Raw genomic sequence first — 20,081 nt, 5'->3', positions numbered from 1 at the left:
TCACTAGCTCAGCCTAGAATTCATGCAAATCACCCTAAATCTAGCAAAGAAATAAATAAGTTATTTACACTTCAAGTACAAAATCTTGTGGTTTATTCTTCTGTCTTGTTACCATTTGTATGAACTTTGCTTGATTCACTCCAGTCCCACTGATCAAGGGCACCATCATTTATCTTATGTCTGTCCTTAAATCTGTCATCTTAGAGACGGTTGTACCTTAGGAGATTAACGTCAATCACACTTGAGAAAAGGAGCTCTAAGTTCTTTCTAGCTCCTCAGGTTTTATCAGAGGGGTGTGTGTGTGTGTGTGTGTGTGTGTGTGTGTGTGTGTGTGTGTGTGTGTATGTTTAGAGGGGACTTTACTTGAAATAGCCTTTATGAATAAATTGCAGCTAGCATGGGACAAAGACAGCAACAACATCTGGAACACACAGCAAATCGTACCAGGATGTATATACTTAAATTAACTTGGTAGCAGTTTGTGCTATGTTTCCATAAGATATTCCACGGTAAAGGAAATCCCTAGGATCTAGTTGTTGGTGAGTGGTTGTTGTTGTTGAGCCCTTGCAGGAAATCTCAGAGAGATTGGCCCCCCTCGACGCCGCTGTCCAGGCTGACTCTCCCTTTCCTGCCTCCTCCCAACCCCTCTTCCTCTGAGGGAGCCTGCGGTGGCCCGAGCTGGGGGGCTTTGAAGGTACTGAAAAGCGCTCTGCCGCCCTACCTGCCTTTCTGCGCAGTTAAATGTGAGAGCGACCCCCACATTGCTCTTCATGACTCGGGAGGAGCCATCAGACGTGCCATCAAAGCACCTGCCGAGGGCTATCTCCTTAGCTGTCCGAGGGTCTTGGTCGGTGACGGTGTAGATGCCGTAGTTGTGCCCAAGAGGGTCCAATGGGGCCAGCATGGTGTATTCGCTGGTGTCGTTGTTAACAGCCAAGGGGAGGTGGTTGACCAGGTATTCATGCAGCATGCTGTTCACGCTGGCCCGGTGACAGCTGCCCTGGGGAATTATCTTGACCAAGGTGCGATCCACCCGGTCCTGGTCATAAAGCATCCCGCTGCATTTGAATTCTAGGCAGGCAGAGGAGACATTGGGCTGGTCTCTGTCCCGGGTGCTCCTCACGTCCCGGATGCCGTAGAGCTTCCCCACTGTCTGCCGATGTGTGCCCCCCATGTTCCGGGACCTCACGTTTACTTCCACCGGCCCCACAATCTTAACTTTGATATAGCACGCCCGGAACTCCATAGGCTTGGGCCACCACGCCAGGTAGTCCTCTGTCCAACTCATGGGGTCGTCTTCGTTGAAGGGGACAGTGTTGTAGTCGTATCTATCTCCCTCTACCCTATAGAACCTGAAATGGGGGGCACTGTAAGGAGCCTCTTCACACTCCCGGAGATTCTCAAAGGCATAGATAGGGCCGTTGCTCTCCTCAGCTGTATTCGGCCTTGGTTTGGCCATGTTGATCTGGAAGGCAGTTTTCTTGACTTTGGGATCATCATGATCTGTCCTTCTGTACTTGAGCTTGTTGAGATAGGGCTGGGGGACTCCAATGGCATTGGGATTGAATTTGGGTGAAGACTCCACAGCTTCGAGCTCTTCTCCACCCAGGCTTGCCAAGACGTAGGCAGAGTAGGCATCCGGGGACCGATCATCACAGAAGGCGGGCAGGCAGGCGCCATTGGGACCCGTGATGACACTGTCAAAGCGGCCCCAGGCTCTGGGATTGGATGAGAAGCCACTTTTGGGCTCCAGATTAATTACAGAGACCACCACCCCTTGGACCTGCTCACTGGGAAGGAACCTCTCACTCCGGTAAGCCCTCACCTTGATGTAGCACCTCCTGCTCTCAGGAACATCGAGATTGAAGAGTCTCCTTTCACGGATCTCCATGTTTCCCACCAGGAAGGTTCTTTCTTCCCTTTTGTTTCTCCTCTTGTTCTCAAACTTGAAGTCTCCTTCCTCCTCCCACAGCCCCGTGTCAGGGTTCAGTGACCACAGTTTCATCGCGGGCACGTGCTCAGGCATCTTGATCTGAGCCGAGTCAAGGTGTACCTTCACTTTGCCTGCGTTAAGTGATTCGGAGGCAGCTTCATCTGTGAAGTCTACAGAGAACATGCCATATGTCCGGAGCGGGAATGTGTCTCCTTCATTGTTGATGAAATTCAAGTCGCTTTGGGTGGCCGTGGCGGTGGAAATGTTCCGTGGGTCCAGGAAAGTCACACTGGCCTTGACTTTGCCCCTATAGCGATCCCCATTCTGCCTGTAGAAGCTGTCGGAAGGGATTTCTAGCTCTGCCATGGGATCTTCTCCATCCACCTCCCCCAGGGGGATGATGTTGGTCTCTGTAGACTCCAGGGTAAGTGGTGCTTTCTTCCTGAGCATCTTAATCTCATGGAATACTGCACTGCCCTTCTTGTTGAAAGGAAGCACTTTGGTGGTGTTCACAAACTTCTGTAGCCGGTCCACAAAGGTGAGTACCAGCCTCTCAGTGTCCTGGGGCACGTGCAGGGTGAAGGTCCCCTTGTAGCCGGTCATGCTAATTCTTTGGTTCCCCATGTAAATGTGACCAAACCTCATGGGCTCCCCGTTGTCGGCCGCACTGACTCGACCCCTGACTATGCTCCTTGTCTCTGTGCACTTTTGGCAGCGGCATTGTGTGGCCACCTTGGTAGGGAGTGTGTACCCACTACACTGGATCTCCCTCTCTTCCATCTTGGAGATTCCACAACAGCTTTCTGTAGCATCTTTGCATCTGAGCCCATTGTCATGCTGCCCAGCACATGTCTTGATCGGGCACCTCCCCACATCATAGTAGAAGGAGTTTGTGGCATTCTGGAAACAATCATGAGGCAGCTGGATGAAGTAACTCTCAGGCGTTGGGTTGCAAGGAGGCTCATTTGGCGCTGTTAAGGCAAATGATGTAAATTCCATAAAAGGTTATTTCATATTTATATATCCATTTCCTATATCCCAGCACCTGGGACAGAGACAGTACTCAGACTAAACACTAGCTGGGGCCCCAGGACCTCCCTCCTCCTCTACAGACAGAACCCATATTCTTCAGATTTAAGGGGAAGGTGGCTCAATTGTGTCTCAGGAAAGTTTCCATTTGATGCCTATAGACAAAAGGACTAAGACTTAAGTAATAAAGTACTATAGACAGCCTTAATTTATCCGTATTAGACAGGCATCATCAGAGAGTCTTGGGAACTGAGAGAAAAAAAAACATATCAACTGTCAGCTTTTGTTTTTTAGGAACTTGACAATGGAGCGCTTGATAAAGTGATCCATATTTAAGCTCACCTCCAAGAACATATGAAAGAATTGTTAGGAAGAGGGACAGATTGTATTGTTTCTCATTTTCCAAGGTGTAAAGGGACTGATAATGACCAGAACCCTGGAATCCCTACTTGCTGATCTGACAACAGGGAGGTTTTCTGCTTTGGAAAGCTTATTCTACGTTTTTTACATTCCCCATGTTAGAGAGGACTCAGCAGTCTTAGATGGAATGAGAGGCTTCTGTTTCCTCTCTGTCCCTTCTTCAAACATGCAGATGAGGAGAAGGTAGTTCATGATTTGGAGACAACATTGACTCCTTCAGAGACCTCAGGCTTATTTGATAAATAAATGTTTTCCCCCAAACTGCTAAAAGCCAGTACAGTGGAAGGAACCGCATTCCCAAAAAGAAAACCCAAGTTAGCAACAAACTTATGATTTACTATTCTTTGATTTTAATATCAAAGCATTTGTTCTGGGAGAATGGGCCCCCGAGTTCTTTGCTAGAAATAATCTCTACGCAATATCCTTTGAATTTATTATATTGTATTCTCTCTATACATATGTATAAGTCTGTGTATATTTATATTAATCTATATTCCTGACCTTTATCCCAAAATGTGCCACTATTGATAATATTTACTCTATTACTGTAAAAACTTCTGCACTGGGTTATAACCAGTGTTCCATCCCTCCTCCCCATTCTGTCCCTTATAGTGGCACTGAATAATGCATTATGAAAGGATATGTTGCCCTCCATTTTGTCAACTTCAAAGGGTCAGGGATACACCCCCAACTTCTACGTAGTTGAGGGAATACTGAACAGCATTATTAGACCTGGGCTGAAGAATCAGATTTGCTCCCATTAGCTGTATAATTTGAAGTCACTTAACCTCAGCTTCAGTTTTCCCAACAACAAAAATTCAAGTAATATTAATCACACAAGCTACTTCATGTCTTTGTTGTAAAGCTAACGTATGTAGAAAACCATTTTGCAGATTGAACACTTTACAAATAAGTGATCCTGCTATTCTTTTTTTTAATTCCCTAATTCATTGAGAAGCAGAGTAGTATAGTAGAGTGGAGTCTAGCTTCAGAGTCAAGAAAACCTGGATCCATGTTCTCCATCCCTGGCACATATGTCTCAGAGACCCAGGGCAATTACTTAATCTCTCAGTGCAATAGGGAACTCTCTAAGACAATTTATAGGGAAAGATGTCTAGCAGCACTGATAGAAGAAATTTCTCACTGAGAACTCACTACACCAATGAAATTATAAGACTGCTCCTAATAATAATGTCATTATGATCTATCATCTTTGACTCCTTTATACCCTTCTTGAACCTCCTGTTATTGTCTTAAAAGCACTTCTTTGGGGAGTTAATAAGCTTTCCCTAGTTCTGGTATTCCATGACTTAGTGAATGGGTTGACCCTTACAGGGTCAAGATTGATTGTATAGAGATTGTCTTTTTAAGACATAGCATGGACTATTTCCCTCAAGGTGTATTAGCTGATATTTGCCCTTATTGAATCTCCTTCCTCCTCCTCTCCCCCCCCCCCCACTAACAGGCCTCCTCTCCTATGAGTATAATGAAGCATATTTGTCCTCTCAGCTTGACATTTCACTGTGAAGAAAACCAGACATCAAAGCTGGATATAAACTGTATGCGGATGATTTTCACATGCATAATCTACATCAAATTGCTTGCTTTTGTAAGGGGAAGGGGAGAGGAATTTTTGGAACTTAAAAATTTTAAAAACAAATGTTAAAAAACATTTTTTACATGCATATAATCTAGAAAAATAAAATGTAAATGGAGATCCATTTCTATGAGTATGCTCAGGAAATTGAGGACTATCCTTAGACTTACCTATAATAGTCAGCCGAGCAATCTGTGACTTCACAACTCCTGCATCACTTTGGGCCTTGCAGAAATATTCTCCAGCTTGCTCCTTCTGCAGATTTTTCAATATCAGGTTGCTCTCATACTTGTATAATGAAGGGTCCAGCAGGGTGTTGTTGTGGTACCTACAGTGGGTGAAAGACACTGAAGTAGTCTGGTCCTCCTTTCCCAACCCATCCGCCTTTCTGGGAGCTATCTGCCCGACCATGTGGCAGCCATCATGCCCCTGGAAATACTGGAAGGACAAAGGGAACAACTATTAAAGAGAGAGCCCCAGAAGAAGGGCAAAAAATAAATCCCCCCGGTCACTACAAGTCAATTTAAAGACCATTCTTGAACGGCTCAAGGGAGGTGCTGGTTTCCCTGAGGAAGACCATAAGGGACAGCTGAAGGCTGGGGCCACAGAATTGAGTATTACTTCTTACCAGAAATACTTCTCTGGACTGGGCTTCCCTGTGGCTTTACAGCAGAAAGACACACTCTGTCCAGTTTTCCTTGCCTTAGTCTCTGGATTCTTCACAATGTAAGGTAGCTCTGAGAGGGGAGATTAACCTTTATAGTTGTAAAATGAATGTTTTTGCTTTGATTCACACTCAGCCAAACACGTTATAGAATAATCCATGAAGCTCTCCTAGACTAGGCCTGGGTTACCTGGAGCTTCTAGGCCCAAGGCCTACATTCTGTAGCTCCACTCTCATCTCCTCCTTACCTCATTAATCCCCTAGTCTGGGACAGAACCCATATCTGCCACAATTTCCTCCTGACCCAGGTCCTTTGTCCTCCTACTTGGTACAAAAGCAGAGGCTCTTACTCATTTTTGTATTTGTGTTCTGGGCTTCTTTGGCAGTCTGGTGAATGTTTTTAAATGTTCAAAATAAGATAAGTGATTACAAAGGAAACCAACTCTTGTGAAACAGTTATCAAAAGATATTTTAAACTAAGTTGATGGGCCATAGGTTAAGAACTCTTGTACTAGAGGTGCTAGAAAAGTTTATAAGATTCCCAGTGAGACCGGATAATCATCTTGGGCAGGGATCAACAGCCTCTATAAACTCCAAAGTAATAATTTAAGGAGCTCAAAGAAACTAAGATGGCTGACTACCATTTTTTAGAGCAATCTGATGAAGCTTAAGAAGACCTTTCAACTTCAGAATCATGTTTCAATTATATTGAAGTATAGTCATCAAAAACAAATTTTTAAAAACAATTTCATGGATCCTAGGTTGAGAACTCTTATTTTAGACTGTCTCCTAACCCAAGAAGAATCAGATGGGTACCTGCTCTTGCAAACTCAGCACTAACAGTGGCCATCTTCTTGTTGGTCTTGGGCATTGTCAGGAGAATGGGTGCAAACTTGGCTTTGGTGATTTTCAGAACAGTTTTGCCATCAGGGCACAAGCCAGGGATTCGGAACCTCCCATTGCTGTCAGTCTGGGTCAGTGGCTTAACAGTCTTGGTCAGCAAATGGACAGTGGCTCCTGTGGCGGGGCCCCCATCAGGAAGAGAAATGGCCCCATGCAGTACGAAATCCTCACACATGCAGGCGTCACAATCAGCATTCACCTGGCCCATGGTGCATGACATGTCACAAGCTGGAAGAAGAGAAAACCCAGTGACCAGGGGCTGATAGCCCTCATCACCTCAGGACTGGATTACTGCAAAAGTCTGTTGGTGGGTTTTACTGCCTCAAGTCTCCCCAAAATCCTGAAGGGATTTTCTTAAAAGTCAGGCTGATAACACCACAGCAGCCCACCCCACTTATTGTTACCAGAGCCAGCAAATAAAATGCTTCTTTTGGTATTCAAAGCCATTTAAAACCTAATCCCCTTCTACTTTTGCAGTCTTCTTATACCTTTCTCTTAGATTCAGTGACACCTCTTGCTGTCCCATGAACAAGAGTCTGTCTGCCTCTGATTGGGCAATCACTCTGCCTGGAATGTACCCTTTCCTCCCCTAACTTACAACTAAAATCCCATCTTCTATAGGAAGCTTTACCCAACCTCTCTTAATTCCAATGCTTTTCCATGATTAATTATTTCCTACTTATATATAGCTTGTTTTGCATATATTTGTTTGCATGTTATCTTCCCTATTAAATTGTAAGCTTGTTGGGGACAGGGATTCTTTCTTCTCATTAATTATAGCCCCAGTGCTTGACATAGTGCCTGGTTCATAGTAAGCATTTAATAGTGATTGATTTTTCCTTCTACCTAGAGGGGAAGAAGTGAGGTGGGGCAGGAAGAGATAAGTGTAGAAGGGAAATGAAATTGGGGCAATTTTCTACCAAATAGTGCTTTTCCCCTCCTTCAATCCTATATTGGAACTTGTGAAGACCTTAGAAATCATCTGGTACAAACTGCTTATTTTACAGAGATACAAACAGAGGAGAAAACTGAGACCCAGAAAGTAGTCAAACAAATAGTGGCAAAATGAAGGCTAAAACAGATTTTCTGACTCCTGTATTCTTTTTTTCCTACCTCAAGCTGCTTCTGGGAGAGCTGCCCTGATTCATCTTACTCCAGGGAGAGCTTTCTTTTACTTGTCATCTGCCCATCACGTATGGATTAGTTTTGTGCTGCCTCAATTTACACTTAACACTGGGCTTGAAGTCAAATATCCTGGGTTTGAATCCTAATCATTTAAGTTCTCTAAGCCCTGATTTTTTTCATCTATAAAATGGGAGTAATATTACTTATATTATTGGCCTCATAGGTTTTTGTGGAAAGCCGTTCTTGAATTTTGAACTTTTCTTAGAATTATCATCATCATAGTTATCATCATCATCACTACAGAGTAATTCTTTTTTTTTTTTTAAATATGCATGCACCCTATTTCACCAAGCTGACTTAAATTTCCTATGAGGAGGGACCATGTTTCCTTCTTTAGATCAGAAACTACCTTGGGAAGCAGTAAACAGTCTTTGTCATTGAATATGTTCAAGAAGAGCCCAAATGACCCAAAGAGAACTTCCTTTTTCCAAGTGGAGATTAGAACATGCTTTGTTCCAACTGAGATTCTAGGCCCTTGAACCTAGAGACTTACACACAGAAATTTAGGGTTGATAGAGATTTCTGAAGTTATCTGGTCTAATCTATCCTAAGCCAGAATTACCTGCACAATGCCCCTGAGAAGTGGCCATCCAGATTCCCCTTGAAGATTTTCTGTGACAGAGAATATGTACTTTGCTAAGCAATTTATTCTGGTTTTGAACAGTTCTCTAATTGTTAGAAAGTTTCTCCTTTCATCAAGCCTAAATTTACTTCTCTCTTTTCTGCCTATTGTTCCTTGCTCCTTTCTCTTTATACCAAACAAAACAAGCTTTTCCTCTTTCACACAAGTCTTCAAAAACTTGAAGACTGCTGTCTCCATCTTCCTTAATAGTGCTCCTGTAGCCTTTGTACATAATGGGTACTCAAATTAAGAATGACTGACAGGCAGGTTCGCTAATAGGAATAGCCCATATTCCAGGGAAGAAACTCCTGAGGAGAAGGGTCCAGCCATCTTCACTAGCTACCAAATAGCTATAACCCGCAGATCAGGCAAGCCAGCCTTGCTGAGACAGTAAGGTGCCCTGAGGAAAAGATGGGATGCAGGAAGGACCAGCAGGTCAAACCAATACAACCAGCCTGATTACCATCTGTCCTCAGACCCCAGTGGAGACCAGAACCCAAGAACCTCAGGAAAGGCAATACTTCTAGTTCAGTGCCCATAGGCATCATCCTGGGAGGCAAGCCCCCCCCCCCTTCCCTATAAATACAAGCTGGGAGCTGCTCTGCAGGTGCTACAATCACAGCTGAAGACCCAGGAAAGAAAATCTTTGTCACCAAAGACATTGACATCATCAGATGGTCCAGCATCAGGCATTAGTGATTTTCTTGGAGGAAAAGACATTAAAAAAGAGGCATGACCACCTGCTTTGCTGTTGTGCCCCAGGATCATGGGATCTTTCCATCTGACTTTGAGCTGACTTTTTCCTTTCTCCATTAATTTGAATGTGAGCTTCTTGAAAGCAGTAACTATCTTCCTTTTCTATGTGTACCTTCTATGCTTAATACAGAGCTTGTACATAGTAAAGGCTTAATATAACTGCTATTCATTCATTCATAGTAACTAACATTTATATAGCACATTAAAGTTTGTAAAAATCTTTACATTGATACCATGACGTGTCATTCATGTCTCTGTGTTACATAGGAGGAAAACTGCCTGGGGGTTGAGCAACTTGTCCAGGTGTTATGCACTTAGTAAATGTATGAGGTAGAATTTGAATTTGGGTCTTCCTGACAGTAAGGCTAGTGATTTGTCCATTAAATTGCCAGCAAATTACAACATCAGATTGGAATATATATGTCAGAGAGTCAACCAGAATGTATTAGACTCCTACTATGTTCTAGGGTGATAGGGATACAAAGAAAGACAAAAAATCTAAATTTTGCCCTCAAGAAGCTTATATTCTAGTGGTGAGTATAACATGCAAACAAACTGTGTACATTCTATATGGGGAAGGAAATTTCAAAGGGAAGACACTAGTAAAGGAGGAGGAAAGGAACGACAAAGAAAGCTCTTAAAGAAGCAATCTTACGTTGCCTTCCCTTTCTCTGGAGAGGAAGGAATAGAGTATGAGGCTGGTACCTGGACAGGCCTGGCTCACACAGAGCCGGCCCTCCTCTGTGGCTTCAGTGCAGAGCTGCGGCATCTCTACCATGCAACTCCGAGTTCGGGTTTGGACACCAGTGTGACCACAGGCGGCTGAGCAGTCACTCCACTGGGACCAAAGACTCCAGATCCTCTCAGTCTCTCGGCGTAAAGACCCTATAAGGCAGCCCGACTAGAATCAGTAGGGATTTTTGTCTGGTCTCCTCATTTCCCATTTCCCTCTTTCATCTCCAAAGATATCCATTCAAAGTCCTCCCCATAGCCTTTCAAAAGACAACTGCCATAGACCCCCAATTGGCAGACAGCCTCTTTTCACCATGCAACTTTCCCCCAAGAAATATAGTTCTCCAAGGGAATTGTCCATGAGAGCTACTAGCAAGAAGACAAAAGACCGAAGGTCTTGCTTAAAGTTGGAAGCCAGCGACTTGAACAGAGGACGTGATGTGATAGAAGACATTCTGGTCCAAATACAAGTTGGATTTCTTTCCCTGAGATTCCTTCCAAAAGTGAGGTTCTGTGAATCCATAAATCTATCCTTGTAGTCTATTTCTACACTTGCAAAGAGTAAGTGATTATTTGCTGAACACAACATCACTTTTAAAAATAGTATGCTAGGAAAACAGGCACATTACCTCATCATTGGTGGAGCTGAGAGTTGGTGTAGCCATTCTAAAAAGCAATTTGGTACTATGCCCCTAAAATAGCAATACTATTGCTAAGCATAAAAGAAAAAGGGAAAGGACTCATATGAACAAAAATATTTAAGGCAACCTTTTTTGCAGGGTCAAAGAAGTGAGAACTAAAGGAGTACCCAGCAGTTGGGAGTGGACAAGAAAATATGTGTGAATGTAAAAAAATATTGTCAGGGATATAAAAAATAATGAAAGGGAATAGTCTCAAAGAATTATAGTATGGCTTGTGTGAATTGTGCAGAACTAAGAGTATGGTTCATATATTAACAGCATCATAATGAGAACTTAGAAAGGCTTGAGAAGTGTGAACAACTAAATGATTAACCCAGGGATTCCAGGGTTTAGACAATGATACATGCTACCCACCCCTGTACAGAGTAATGATAGACTAAGATTGAAATGAAGCATACATTTTGGGGGGATATGGGCAATGCACGCATAATTTTTGCTTGACTATGCATATTTCTTAAGGCTTTTGTTATTTTCCTCAATAATGGGGGGGGAGATTGATTTTTCTTAATTGAAAAAATAAAATAAATTCATCAGTATAATAGACAAAAGTTAACAAATAAAAAAAGAAAAAAGAAAATCAAAAGACAAAACAAAAAACAATTTGTTCTCTCTTGCCCATATAGGAAAAACTTGAATATCTTCACAGAGATTGGCAAGCCCTGGGTCTCCTAGCCCAGAGAGATGGGATGCAGAATAATTATCAATTATAGTAGGGCTTGGAATTGAAATTCCATCTATTCCCCCATTCCACCAAAGCCTTGGTGAGTGAAGGTCACTGGCCTTTGCCAGAAGACTACATGAAGACCATAACAATCTATTCTTCATAACCTAGCATTAGGCTGTACAATGTGGGCAGTTTGGATTAGGGATTTTTAAAACAAAAAAAGGCATAAAATGCCCAGAAAGGGGGAAGACCTGCAAGAGAGGCAGCAGTGGGCTGAGGTGGGGAGGTAGGACTATGTCTAGGCTCTGCCCACCAGTTTTGTAATCGTCACTTTCAGTGATCTTCCTCACTCAGTGACTGCAAAATATTGTGATCTTTGGGAGCAAAGTCCTTAGTAGTTTATTGACCAAGAGCTCAAGCTGGGAAGAAGTTGAACAAAATGACCAAGTCTGGGCAATGTTAAGTTGATTGTATGAACTAAAGGTTAAGGTACTAGATCCTTGGTACCAGTTACTGGTAACTGTAACTGTAAAACTGAGAGATTGAGTCTGGTGTTCCATTATGGGAATGGTATATATGTAAATGAGAGATGCAGAGCAAAACTACTTTCGAGGAGAAAAAAAAAATCCTGCAGGACATACTTTAAAATTTAATCTGCATTTTTTCTTCATCCCTTTCTTAAATCTAGACAATCAACAGAACAATAAACTAAGCCCCAATTTGTAGCATTTGTAGATTTCTGAAGTGTAAGTGCTTGCCTTGAAAATGTACAATTTGTGAGTTCAAGCAGAGCAAAGGTTTTATAAAGCTCTAGAAACCCACTGAATTGAAGCTATTCACAGTTATTCACAAGCTGCCTTCTCCAACCCCCAGCATTCTCTTGGTACATGTTCAAGGCAAGATGAAGGCAAATCTGTACTCCAGAGCAAGGCTTTTGGATCATAGGCTTTAGAGCTGGAAAATTTTTTAGAAATTATGTAGTCCAACATCCTTATTTGACCAAAAAGAAAACTGAGACCTAATGAGACACAGTGACTTTTCCAAGATCCAATAGGAAGCAAATAACTGGAGTTAGCATTCCAGACCAAAAGTTTCTATAATACTAGGCCACCTGTGGATGATTGACTCTTTCCAATTGAGAGGGTCAGGGAGGATCATGGGGCATTGCTGTTCCCTTGAACCATCCAGAACCCCATATTTTTGCTACCATTGTTTCAGGGAAAGGATTTTTCTCAGTCTCACAATGGCAATGTATGTGTGAGAGAGGACAAAGGAAGCTATATATCCCTTACTCACCTGGCGGGCAGAAGAATCTGACAGTGTAGTTGGAGCAGTTCTTGCCTGGCAGCTGCTCCTTGTTGATGCACCAGAAGCCCTCATGAGGGCTGCTGTGGACTCTCTGGCCAGTTCCAGCCGCAGGGATCCAGTCAGTGGTCCGGGCCTCCAGCCGTAGAGGTCTTGAGCACACTCGATCCCCATAGTAAAAGCGGATGGCATCCAGCCGCTCATAGTCACCCTGTCCACCAGGGTGGTCGATGTTGAACCACGTTGTCCACTCCCCAGGACCTGAGTAACCAAGAGACAGGTGAGGTTACAGGTGGGTATTATGGAGCCAGTGGGGAAGAGATGAGGGGTGAGGTGGCACGAGAAGGAAACAATATGGTCCTGAGCCCATCGAAGCCACTTGGTGGTCTCATGGCCTAAGAATATGTCTTTCCTGATCTGGGAGATCACCTCATCTTGACAAAAGGAAGTAGCAGGAATGGCTGCTTTTGCTGCTAGATTGATCTTTCTAAACCTTTTCTAAACCTTATTGAGTTAGCACTCTGCACAAAACTTTTAATAGTTCCCTAATAAGTGAATAAAATCTAAACTCCTGAACCTGGCATCCACGACACTCCATGAGTCATCTCAAACTTATTTTTTTAGCCCTAACTTCTACTCTATTTATCCTAAAAACCACCACTGACGTGTCCTGCCCTTACAGCTTTGCTTATGCTGTGCCTTCTATCTAGGGCACTTTTGCCTCCTCCTTCTCCTGGTTTGTTCTCCCATTTCTTAAAAACCCAAATCAAAGTCTACCTCTTTCCCAAAGCCTTCCATGAGTGTCTCCATTTAAAAGTAATCTCTTCTTTCTCTGAATCCCCATTTGTAGTTTGTTTACATTACTTCCTTGTCCTACCTTTTGCCTGTTTCATTTTTTTTTTTTTTTCGTTAGACTTCATTAGGGCAGGGAAGATGACTTCTACCATTTTTTTGTCATCTCATAGGATCTACTACAGGGCTGGGCAGAAGTACCTCATAAATACTTTTTTTTAGGGCTTTAAAATCAGGCATATCTTTTGACCTAACATTACCATTTATTAGGCATGAAACCCAAAAGAGATTAAAAAAAAGGAAAAGAATCCATATGTGCAAAATATTTTCTTCGATCCGATTTTTCTTAGATCCATTCATACTAAAGTATTAGTGACTGATAGTGGCTTCCTGGGTTCTACTTTCTAGAGAGATTTGCATTTTAAATAAGTTTGATCTTGAGATTCTTTAGACTTAACAGCTCTTTTCTGGAGGCAAAAAATTACAAATTGAGGCGATGCACATCAATTGGGGAATCACTGATTAAATAGTAGTATGTAGTATGATAAAATATTATTGTTTTACAAGAAATGATGAGCAGGATGTTAGCAGAAAAACCTGAAAAGTTTTCCATGAGCTCAAAGTAAAATATACTGTATATACAATAATAGCAAAGTAGTGGGATGTCATCTGTGAATGACTTATCTATTCTCAGCAACACAATGATTTAAGACTACTCTGAAGGACTTATGATAAAAAATACTATCGATACCCAGAGAAAGAACTAAAATGTAGTCTGTGGATGTGGATGGCATACATTTGAATGTATGTCTGTGTCTGAATACAGACTGAAACATACTTTTGTTAAAAATTTTTTGTTGGGGGGGAGGAATCTATATTTTCTTTTGCAATGTGACTTTTATAGAAACTACATATGGCTTCTCAATAAAGATTGTGGAGAGAAAGGGAGAGTATCTGGAACTCAAAGTTTTAAAAACATGTAAAAAATTGTTTTCTAAGTAACTGGAGAAAATAATATTAGAACATGAAAAAATACTTTTTTTTAGTTTTGTAGAGAAAGCATTTTGAAAAAGTATAAAAATACAGTAATAATGCATGGTGCCTTTATTATTCCCTCTGGACTAATTAATTCCAGTGCAGGTATGTCCTGGCTTTCCTGATTTTCTAGTCACTACTTTTCTACTTATCAGCTACTACTACAAACTTAGTAGCTTGTGAAAGAGTCTTCTCCTCTGTCCACCCACTTTTATCCCTCTTCTCCCAGACTCCCACAGCTCAGAGGTTGAGGACCCACAGATATCAGTCACTTACTGTCTTCAGGATCAGCAGGCTTGGCCAAATTGTTGAGGTTCCTCCTCCCTGGCTGCACTCTCCGAACAGACTGGGAAAGCACCGTCTGCCTCATCCCGGGGCCTGCAGCGGACACTAGATTGGAAGTGAGGGGTGCAAAGATGTAACTTCTGTAGGAAGAGAAGCTGACCTTGCACTAGGCATCTGGGTGATTGTAAGGAGTCAGGCAGGTCCTTTTGAGACCCCCCAACGTGTCTCCCCAAGCAAAATCATGAAGTCTGTGAAGTTCGAAGTCTTGGGTAGCAGCTCCTTTCCTCTCTGTACCCTCTCCTTCTCTTATTCCACTAGTCTCCATCAAACACCTAAAATCTGCATGCTACCCTCTTATATAGGAAAAAGTGATTAAATAAACTCATTCATACTAAAGTATTAGTGACTGATAGTGGCTTCCTGGGTTCTACTTTCTAGAGAGATTTGCATTTTAAATAAGTTTGATCTTGAGATTCTTTAGACTTAACAGGAAGCTCAGATATCATGTAACTCATCCCTTCTTTTTGTAAATGAAGACACTACAAGGTTCTTATAAAGTACTTAGCAAGTTAGTGGCAAAAGTGAAATTAGAATGCAGGTCTCCTGGCCATCACATCCAGCGTTCTTTCTACTATACCACAATGAATAAAACTAGTGGCAGGATCTCAAACACACCTGTACGCGTCACTGTCCCTGACATCCTGTGGGGCCTCGTGGGGTGCAACCAGGCTTCCCTTTCCTGCACAAGTACCCAGGAGGCCAGGGTACCTACCCCAGCGTATCTATTATTCCTTCCCATCTTTCCACACTGCCTCGCAATACATGGTAACAAAGGGAGACAGTGACATTATAATGCTGGCCCACATCAGGGCACATGGTTTTAGCTGTGTGATCATTTCACCATTTTAGATTCCCCTTCCCTGTATGTAAAATCAGGGAAAAGGCCGATGAGTTGGTCTCTGAAAACCTAGGATTCTATAACCAACAAGTAGTGGTGAGTCATATATTACCCGCAAGGAACAGCACCAAAGCTCAGACTAAAATTTCCTGGTCATTAAAAGCCCTTATTTCACTACCACCCTTTCTTCCCTCAGGGAATGGCTAGATAATAACTGATGATAATGGAGATTTATATAATGTTTTAAATTTTGCAAAGTGCCTTATAGAAATATTTCATTTGGTCTTCACAATAAGTCTATGGGAAGAGGGTTATTAGTATTCTCATTTTATATAAGAGGACCCTAAGGATCAAAAAGGATATTTTCCATATGTTCCAATTAATGTCCTAGGGATTAAAGTCACTAATAGTAAGAGAAAGAGTTTGGAGAACCTGTCTCTGAGGAGCATTATTATCCCCCAGTATTGGCCTGAACTGTCTCTGACCCTTCAGCTTAAGCTTTTTTTTTTTTTTTTTGAAAGCCTGGCTTCATACAAATGCCAAAACACTGAGGATTAAAAATAGTCCCCTTTTCCCTGCCCTGCCCCCATCCATAGGGGCCTATTTTTTCAGTGGGGCCTCATCTTAAATTCCAAAGGGGGTGTTAGCTATCGAAGGCCATCTCCCCTTGCCTTCACTAATCCAAGTCATATGTTTATAATCATAGAAAGTCACAAGATTTAGAGCTGAAGTGGATTTTAGAGTCTGAAATGGACTTTTAGCGACTTATCTAGTTCTCCTATCTTATTTCACAGATGAGGAAGCTGAGGCAGGGGACAAAGGACTTGCCCCAGATCGCACAGATAAATACATCATAGAGCTGGTTTTTGAAGCCAGGTCGTCTTCCCAGTTCAGAATAGGGGTGTGTGAGGGAGGGGGAAGTGGGAGCAGCAAAGACAGTAAGCAGCCTCAGTAGCGAAGCAATAGCAGCTTTGAAAACCAATTAACTCTCATGTTCAGAACCCAAATTAGAATTTTTTTTTTTGCTTAATTGAGGCATAGGAATTCTTTTTAATCAAACTAATTTGATTTTCTCCCAGATTGCCAAATGTTTAATCATCTTTTCAAGCTGCCAGCTGTCAGGATGGAAAAGGAAGAAACTGAGGGGGTTGGGGAAGGGGTGCTGAGACAACATTTGTTCAAGCACCTGTGTGCTGAAAGCTGCAGGGAGAATGGCAATATGGGAAGGGCTCTTTAAAACCATTTATTCCTGTCACCCACCTGAATAGGAAACTGGAGTCCCTAGCAAAACCAAGAGAGTTGAGGAGCCCAATGAGAGGGGCTCCTTTCCCTAAATTGGGAGCAGTTGGGGTATAGAGAAATTTTTAGTTGATAGCTAGCTTTTGGGGGGAGGGAGGCAAGGCATGGGGGCGAGTCACACAGCTAGTAAGGGTCAACTGGCCGAGGCCGAATTTAAAGTCAGACCCTTCTGACTCTCCACTTTGCCATCTAGCTGCCCCTGATGGCCTGATAAGGCTTCATGTCAGAGGCTAGGATGGATCGGCCCTGGGGCCAGGTAGTTCATCAGCTTCCTTGTATAAAGATGGGCACATGTCACCTACTTGAAACCAGGCATCCGAATCCAAATTTAAGTGAAAATGGAAAGTGGGCCAAGCCCCAACATCTGAATCCTTTGCCACTCCTTGACAGGGGAAGGTGTCTGGGTCTGGCCTTTGATACGGCAAGTGGGAGACTTAGACAATGGCCAACAGGACTCCTGAGGTCCGATGATGAAGCACGCTCCCCCTCCTGACAGAAGGGAGATGGACTCGGGATACAGAACGCAGCATGTATCTTTTGGACATGGTCAATGCAGTTTTTTGTTTGCTTGCTTGATGGTGCATATTTGTTACTAGGGCTTTCATTTTCTTTTTTTTCCTTCAATAATGAGGTTGGTAGAGGGAGAGAAAATACATTTTCCTTCCTTATGTGATGCTCAGGAAATAGGGGATACTTAGCCTTTACCCAGTGCGAAGGTGACCTCCAGGATCAGGAGGAAGACCACCCAGATCTTCACTACTGCCATAGCTCCCTCTGGCCCCTGGATGGGGAGGATGGGGAGTTAAGAAAGGGTGACTTCCTCTAAATATAACTTTCCCGAAAGTCTCTCCAGATTCAGTGACCTGTAAAGAAAGTTGGTTTTATTAGATTCCTTAAATCTCTGAGTATTTTTGGTTTAAGGGAGAAAAGCTTCTCTTGTTGGGAAGGAGGAAATCTTGCATTTGGAGTGAGATATTCGGACCACTGTTCTTATCTCCCCTCTCACCCCCCTAATCCATGTCAAACCCAGCAGATATGGCAGTCCCCATCCCTGCTCCCCCAGGTATGAGTGTGTGTGCTCTCGCATACAGACACACACACACACACACAATTTCTCCTTGAAGTGCTCCATTGCTTCTCAGTTCACAGCCCTTCGCATGCCAGCATTTGGAAGCAAGAGGGCCACTTAGAATTATTCTCTTCACTAGTGCCAATAGCATTCGGCAAAAGAACCAGAGCTGGTCTCCAAAGGAAACTGTTTTGAATGATTTATCAGCTCCCCTCTCCTCCTCCCTTGCCCTTTTCCTGCAAGACTCCTGTGTGTTATTTATCATCTCCAATCTCCGTGCTCAGATTCTCCGCCCCCTCTCACCACACACACCTTCAGTCCCCACAGGCTTCAAGGTCCTCAGAATGTGCTTCTTGACCTCAGCTCCTGACCCAGCGCTCACTTTCCACAAAATGAGGAGGCTGCTGGATCTGTAGCCTCGACACAGTTTCTCCGCAAGGTCTTGTTCTTTCAACCTTTACCCCCAACACTCAGGAGGGACTGACTGGGACAGCTTGGGGAGGGTCACAATCGGTGTGGAAGGCAAATGAATCAGAAACAGACCCCTCAACGAATTTATTTCCAGATGTACATAGGTTGCAGCTGGAACAAATTTCATTCATTTTGTTTGGGAAGCCCCAAGCTGGAGGCAAGAAATGAGGGTGAGATAATAGGGAGCTGAGAGGACTGAGCGTGAAAGCAGATTTGCTTCCCAAATGTTCCACGTCCCGCCAAGTCATGTAGGAATGCCTCCTGTCCCAAAAGAGAACTCTTGATTTGTCGTTTATTTTTATTTTTATTTTTTTAATAAGGACTATTCAACAGATTCTAAATTAGACTTGTAAAGGGAGATGTCGACTATCTTCCCAGGAAGACATTTTTATCTCTTCCCCAGGGATTTGGCCAGACTCAGATCTATCTGGTTCCTGGAAAATTGGGACAGAGGGAGATTCAAAAATCCTTAGCTTCAACCTCCAATGTCCAGCTCAATTCAAAGGGTGGAGAAACAGCTGGGGGGTGGGAGGGCAGGGGGTGGGGTACAGATTCCAGATGGGGAAGAGAAGGCCGGATGGGAAGGGAGGGGTGACAGCCACCCATGAGGAAGAATCAAACCACACCCTTGGTTCTAGAAACCTATTTCATAGAATTTGAGACCCGGTGGGGGCCTTAGAAATCCAATAAGCTTCTAGTGTCACCTTCACAAGTTACAAATTCGATAACTGAGACCCCCACGAGACGAGGTGGCATTTACCTAAAAATGACAGCACAGTTGGGTGTTTTGCTTTAAGACCAGGTAGAAGTTTGACAGAGGGGAACAAAGGGGCCCAAGTGTTTGCCAGGCTTGAATCTGAGCCTCTTCTCTGTAGAGACCAAGGCAGCCTCAGGTACCTTGTGGAAAAAGCATTTCCCTTCTGGCAGCTCTGTGAGCTTTCCTAACCACATCCCCCGACTAAAAGTCTTTCCTGCCTCCATGTGTAACCGAAGCCAGTGGACAAAGCAGCTCCAGGGAACATCACAAAGAGAATGAGATTCTTCCAAAGGTATCAAGGCTTCTAGCAGAACCAAACTAAAGGAGACAGCTTGGCTGGGGAATGGAGGAAAAGGGAGAAAGAAACAAGAAGGAGATAAAAGGATGGATAAAGGTAGGACATTTCACTTTCCTATAAGAAATGGAGGCTCTGGTCTCACTGTGCGCAAATTCCAAGCAAGCTAGAAAGGAGCTTGATCAAGTAGGGTCTGATACCAGGGGAGGGCTTAGAGCCGGTCCTGAGTTCCAGCAAAAAGAAAGGTGGTTGAGAGCGAGGGTGGGGAGCGGGTCCAGTGCTCAGAGATGAGGATGGGGATGGGAAGAGCAATTACTTACAGAGTCCTGAGCTCAGCTCCTCAGCTAGGGTCCTGTGCCTTCTTCACACAGGCCAGCTGGACCGCCCGGCTTATATAGCACAGCTGGTGGCTCAGCTCGTGGCACAGAGCCACGGGAAGCTGCAGCCGAAACCAGATCTGAGCCTAAGGAAACCTCAGCACCCACTCCCCTCCCCACAGCAGCCCACAGAGGCAATGATTTGACATCCAGACCCTCCTTCAGGAAAGACTTTGCAAACGGTGGGGATAAAGAGTTTTTGGAACCATAGAATTTGGAAATGGAAAGGACAGCCCCCCTGGGAGCTGACTGGGGCTCTGTGGAACACAAACAGTTCAGAGGAAGGGGATGT

General features: G+C 43.5%; 1 protein-coding gene across 1 annotated transcript; it reads right to left on the bottom strand.

The window, feature by feature from the left end:
- Positions 1 to 358: 358 nt before the first annotated feature.
- Positions 359 to 19,769, bottom strand: CILP (cartilage intermediate layer protein). Its single transcript, XM_051980837.1, has 9 exons — positions 19,733 to 19,769; positions 17,526 to 17,683; positions 14,615 to 14,728; positions 12,503 to 12,772; positions 9,815 to 9,994; positions 6,460 to 6,774; positions 5,608 to 5,716; positions 5,150 to 5,307; positions 359 to 2,904 (listed from the first exon to the last, which is right to left on the bottom strand). Exons 2-9 carry the CDS (start codon positions 17,584 to 17,586, stop codon positions 530 to 532), a joined length of 3,582 nt encoding a protein of 1,193 aa, XP_051836797.1. The 5' UTR covers positions 17,587 to 17,683; positions 19,733 to 19,769; the 3' UTR covers positions 359 to 529.
- Between the last annotated feature and the right edge of the window lie 312 nt (positions 19,770 to 20,081).

The sequence above is a fragment of the Antechinus flavipes genome, chromosome 2 (assembly GCF_016432865.1).
Source record: "Antechinus flavipes isolate AdamAnt ecotype Samford, QLD, Australia chromosome 2, AdamAnt_v2, whole genome shotgun sequence".
NCBI lineage: Eukaryota > Metazoa > Chordata > Mammalia > Dasyuromorphia > Dasyuridae > Antechinus > Antechinus flavipes.
This window is presented reverse-complemented; position numbering and strand designations above follow the sequence as displayed.

Excerpts from the sequence above, each read along its gene's own strand:
- CILP (XM_051980837.1), bottom strand. The coding sequence starts at position 17,586 with ATGGCAGTAGTGAAGATCTGGGTGGTCTTCCTCCTGATCCTGGAGGTC. Across the intron at positions 9,995-12,502 it reads CAGATTCTTCTGCCCGCCAG|GGTCTTTACGCCGAGAGACT; the intron begins GTGAGTAAGGGA and ends GCTGCCTTATAG. Across the intron at positions 5,308-5,607 it reads AGTCCAGAGAAGTATTTCTG|GTACCACAACAACACCCTGC; the intron begins GTAAGAAGTAAT and ends CACCCACTGTAG.